Raw genomic sequence first — 5,665 nt, forward strand, 5'->3', positions numbered from 1 at the left:
GTGGGACTTGATCCTCGGACCCAGGATGGCACCCTGAGCCAAAGGCTGACGCTCAACCGCTGAGTCACCCAGGCATCCCAGAACATGCTTCTTTATACACGTATGTTTCTTTTGTGTGTCAAGTCTCCACCTCTGGCAATGACGTTTAGCATTGTAATGAGGGGGAAAGTTCGTGAAAGGTCAAATTTGGCAGCCATCACATCTCATACTAGTTTGAACAGGTCTGGGATTGCTCTTTGGCTGTTGCTTTGCTCTGCAGGAGCAACGATAACAGCTGGCAGGAGATGTCCTCCAGAACTCCCGCTAGGCCAGGGTCTCAGAGGTTCACAGAAGGCCCCTCACTGGCGTTGCTTCTGGCCCACAGGCCCTCTGCGGCACTCTGCAGACACACCCTCCCTTCCCCTTTGCTGAGGGCCTCCACTCATCTTTTCATGGGGACCTAATGCTGATGGGCTCTCTTGAGGATCATTTCATTTTAACAGCCTGCAAACCATACAGTGTGCAGAGACTATTCCACTTTTCAAAGGAGGGATCTAGCTCTCAGAGAGGGCAAGGGACTTCCACAGGGCAGCACAGCTGCTACATCCCTGAGCTGGGGACGGTCAGCCTACACCATGCTGGACCCTCTCACCCTGTTCGCCTCTGTTCTCCTTTGGAAATTGCCCAGGACTCGGGCCAAGACACTCAGACACCTCACCTGCCAGACTGTCCATGGAGCCTGACCCACCAAGTAACCCTACCCTGACATCTCCACCTGAGACTCTCCGGGTCATAAGTGTCACTGTAGACCATCCTGTCCCCTCACCACCATTGGCAATAATTCCTCCCCGCAGAGGGAGGAAGCCTAAATATGGCTTCTAGGTGGCCGCTCCACCTTGTGCCCCCATACTGAGCTGTCACCCAGTTATCACTGTCACTATTATGGGTGCTGTGTGGCCCTGAAGAACTGAGAGCAGCCACTGAGGCCTTCACATATCCCTGCCCGCAGCTCTTGCAGGAGACCTTAGCGCTTACAGTTCTCCCTCACCATTGTTGGTAAATTGCAAATTGTCCAAACAGTGACTGCCAACCTGCTAGAAAGTTCCCATCCCTCCTGTAAAGCCTGTAAACCTCCCACCTTCCTCTCCCAACTAGACTGAGGCTTCTTAGCCCTGGGGGCAAGCATTAACCTGTAATGAATTCTGGGCCCCAGCTGGTTTTTCCCCCACCACCTGTAAGTCTTCAAACCTGTGTGAGCCTCCGGGCTGTACCAAGGTGTGCACCCAACTTTCTGTTCTGACTCCCACCAGCGCGTCATCAAATATGCAGAGATGGGATAGGTTGTTTTCTCTAAGCTAGACTATCTCTACACCCATCCCCCTCATCACACTTGGTCTGTGGGGACTACACAATTCTGTGTTGTTTGGGTGTCCCCATGACATGCCTGTCTCATGAGTCTCTGAGTATTTGTGCATTTATGTTGCCAGGCTTGGTGAGGTCTGGAAGGGTCCCCAGCACAGGAGCTTCTGTCCCATGGAGTTGGGGGTGTGCCTCCCTCCTGGCACGTGGGTGTTCACCAAGTTCTCCAAACTCTGTGGTATGATTGATCATTAACTCAATCTCTAGCTCCTCTCCACTGTGGATAGGGATGAACGTCCTAAACGTCTACTCATGGATTAGTCTTTCTGGAGACCAGCCCCCATCCTGAAGCTACCCGGGAGTTGCCTCACTGAAACAAAAGACACTCCTATCACCCAGGAAATTCCAAGTGATTTTGGGGTTCTGTATCAGGAACCAAGGTCAAAGACCAAATATTAGAACAAAAGATGCTTCTAGTGCTCTCATCACTTAAGAAGTTACAAGGGTTTTAGGGGCTCTGTGCCTGGAACTAGGGACAGAGACCCACATATATATTTTCTGTTATTTCACAACCTGCCTCACAGAGGTCTTTCCAAACAAAAGGTTTCCCTTGTACCAAGAGGTATGTGCAAGAATATTCACAATAGGAAACACCTGGAGACAGCCCAGGAAAGAGGATGGATCAGTGGGCTTCTCCACACAGTGGAGCATTGTCTGCAGCCCCATAGTCCTCTGCACTATGAATGTAGTGAGAGAAATGTCACAATATACCTCACAGAATACCCCCTTCCATGATTGAAGCCATTTTCACATGGTACCTTCTAGTTTCTCAATGTGATTGAGTCCCAGTTTCCTAGTGGAAACCAGCTCACAAATGTATTCCAAGTAACCAACATAAATGCTCTTGCCTCAGCTGTGCACAGCATCTTTTCATTTCCTCCAAAGTGCCCTTTCAAACTAGTTCTGCAAATGAGCTCCTCATCCTCCCCCCCCACCACCACCACCCCATACCTGCCATCTCTGGAAAAAATGAACAGAAAGCATTTGACCTTTTTTGGTATTTGTCAATAAAATAGCATTCTCAAACTTTCAATCACCAATCATATCAGATGGAGTTTAGCCATTAATATATCAAGTGAATTAAAGAAATATAACATTTGAATATAGAAGTTCCCTTTTATAGACTAAGGCCTATTTCTGGGTTTGTGCCCCTGCTCTGCACCTTTTTAAGTGCATGTGACCCAGTAAAGATAAAGTGTGTGGACAGAGGCAGGGGAGCAGGAGGGAAAGCATCACTTGACCACTGGAAGCTGGTGTTTGTGTCCTGGAGTTGAACTTTCATGGATTTTAAGGAATAAACACCAACATTACACATTCATCCATTTATTCAGCAGGTTATTTATTGGTTATTTGAATTTTTTGTCAGCCACTTTTCTGGGCACCTGAGATACACTCCAGTGAACGAACAGAAATTCCTCCTTAAACTTACATTTTAGTGAAGAAAATAAATGGAAAATATAATCAGGAAATTATATGTTCTAAATAGGGAGGTGCTATGGAAATATACGTATTTGCATACATATTCACATAGCATTACACTGAGGCTACAGCTGAGGAAGCTTCTGATGTGGAAGGAGTACCTTTGACGGCAATTTTCTGGTGAGTCCTCAGGTGGCGGTGGTAGGTGGATGACTGGCGGTAGCTTCTCTGGCAAAGCGCACATACATAGGGCTTCTCACCCGTGTGGATTCTCTCATGGGCCAGAAGGTTGGTTTTGTGGCTGAAGGATTTTTCACATGTGCTGCACCTGAAAGGCTTCTCTTCTGTGTGAATCTTCTGATGCACGTGTAGGTCTGACGCTTGGAAGAAGCCTTTGTTACACTCAGCACAAATGAATGTCCTCTCATTGTTGTGTCTTCTCTGATGGGCTTTTAGCTGAGAGAAATACCTAAAGATCCTGGGACATTTTTCACATCTGTAGGAGTTTTGGGCGTCACGGAATCTTTCTTGGTGTCCCCCACATGTGGAATTCCCCTCGGTTTTTTGGTGGGTAGAAACAGGGTCAGGGGTGACTGCGGTTGACCGAGAGTGAAACCCTGGTGCCCCCTCCATCAGGACATCTTGATATGGGCGTCCTTGCAGGCACCCTTCCTGGGAATTGGACGTACCTAGACCCGGTCTTCCAGGGCTGAGCAGATCCTTCAAAGAAACACTGTCCTCTTCAGGGTGAGGACAGTCCTCCTCATGGACAATGAACAGGGAAGGTACTGCATTGCCTTGACTAGTAGTACCGTCATTGTGATAAATGTTGTAGCCATTTGCTTTATCTCCTGTGGGGGATAAAACAACTCAGTGAAGTTGTACCCAAGAAGGAGTCCACACACAACATCCCTCTGGTACCTTGGCTTACCCCACTCACCTTGTCCTGTTTCCAGGGAAGTATCTTGGGAAGTCCAGGAGGGTGTCCCCATGTTCTCTTCTGTTGGGGTTCCTGCTGACAATTGTTTCATGAAATGAACGATGACTTCTCTTAAGGGCATATTCTCAGAAAAGAGGGCGTCCTGGCCCTTCATGTGGACGTGGACCTGTTATTAAAAGAAAAAAAGATAACTGTAATATATTCTTTTTTTAAAAAAGATTTTACTTATTTATTCATGAGAGAGAAAGAGAGGCAGAGACAGGCAGTGCTATAAGCAGGCTCCATGCAGGGAGCCCGATGTGGGACTTGATACTGGTATTCCAGAATCATGCCCTGGGCCGAAGGCAGGCGCTACAGAGCTGAGCCACCCAGGGATGCCCTATGTATTCTTTATTGATGTGTCTTCCCTAATAAAAAAGATGAATGCTAAGGCTTTGAGGGAAGATCCAGCACTTGTCAAGGTGTTTCTCCTCATCCTTGAGGTTTTGCCCAACTGACAACTTCTTGCTGAGTTTCTGTACCACCTCTCCAATGAAACTCAATGAAATAAATTAATATATTGGTTCCTATTCTTTCCCACTGAAAGAATGACTATAACCCCTTATTTTTACTCACTTATTCCTAAGTTTTCCCTCCTCGGTGAGGAGGAGTGATCTGACAACTGCATCTATAATAACTTATTTTCCTACTTCCAGTATCTCCTACTGACTGCTTATTCCTGACTCTTTTTGGCCCCTCCCTCTAGGGGAAAAGAATCTTCTACTCACTAAGCCAGGTGGCTTCACAGAACTATCACTCAGATCTTCCATGAATTTCTCCAGGTTCCTGCCACTTGATTCCCATTTATTCTTCAAAGTAGACCGATCACTGCAATGTCTATTGATCATAAACTGTTCCAAGACCACTTGAAAAATAATTTCATCCTTGCTGTGTTTTTCTGGCTGCAGCCAGAAGTAAAATGATTTATAGAGTCTTTGCAGTTCCTGCTTTGCATGTGAGTTGTTGCCATTTTGAAATAAACTGTTCTGAGTGTCCTTGAACTCAGAAATCTCCTCTGCCTCTTGGAGAGCAGGTCTTTGGCTGGGCTTAAAGTCTTTATTTTTTGACCCAGGATCATCCATGGATGGTTCACACAGAAATAAATCCAATCTTAGTAATATTTATCAGAGATGCAAATTCCTGGATGCAGTTTGTGAAGTCCTGTTTCTGGAGATCTGTTTCAAAACAAAATCAGGGAATCCATTTGATATTTCTGTTCTCATTTTACTATTTAGATAACAGATGTTGCATAGAGTTGATAGTGGTGGATGCTTAAAAACTATAAACTACAAAGAAGAGATATTTAATTGTATCACTGGAATAATTTAAAAAAGCAAAAAGAAAATATAAATTTCAGACCCATATTACTTCATAGGTGAATTTTATGAGACATTTAAGAAAGACATAATGTTAGTCTTAGATGAGCATATAAAAAGACACTCCTCTTTTAGTTAATGAGGTTAATTAATTAACTAACCTTACGGATAAACCATACTAGTACATTAAATACTAGCCAATAATTCTTATGAGCATAGATATCTGAAAATCAAACTCAGTCATATATAAGGAAAGTAATACTTCATGAATAGGTGGATTTTATCTTCTATATACAATTTGGGTTAAATCTCAAAAAGCAGTGTAATTTATCACATTACTGAATTTAAAGAATATGCTTTCATCTTAATAGTAGATATATTTAAAAAGCTTAATAAGAAATCACCAAGAACCATATGATCCTCTCATTGGATGCAGAGAAAGCATTTGACAAAATACAGCATCCATTCCTGATTAAAACTCTTCAGAGTGTAGGGATAGAGGGAACATTCCTCGACATCTTAAAAGCCATCTATGAAAAGCCCACAGCAAATA

General features: G+C 44.4%; 1 protein-coding gene across 1 annotated transcript; it reads right to left on the reverse strand.

Moving 5' to 3' along the window:
- Window positions 1-2,722: 2,722 nt before the first annotated feature.
- Window positions 2,723-5,289, reverse strand: ZSCAN4 (zinc finger and SCAN domain containing 4). The gene is made up of 4 exons (XM_025421822.2): window positions 5,279-5,289; window positions 4,525-4,906; window positions 3,758-3,923; window positions 2,723-3,668 (listed from the first exon to the last, which is right to left on the reverse strand). Exons 1-4 carry the CDS (start codon window positions 5,287-5,289, stop codon window positions 2,932-2,934), a joined length of 1,296 nt encoding a protein of 431 aa, XP_025277607.2. The 3' UTR covers window positions 2,723-2,931.
- Window positions 5,290-5,665: the final 376 nt, after the last annotated feature.

This window comes from Canis lupus, chromosome 1 (genome assembly GCF_003254725.2).
Source record: "Canis lupus dingo isolate Sandy chromosome 1, ASM325472v2, whole genome shotgun sequence".
NCBI classification, from domain to species: Eukaryota; Metazoa; Chordata; class Mammalia; order Carnivora; family Canidae; genus Canis; species Canis lupus.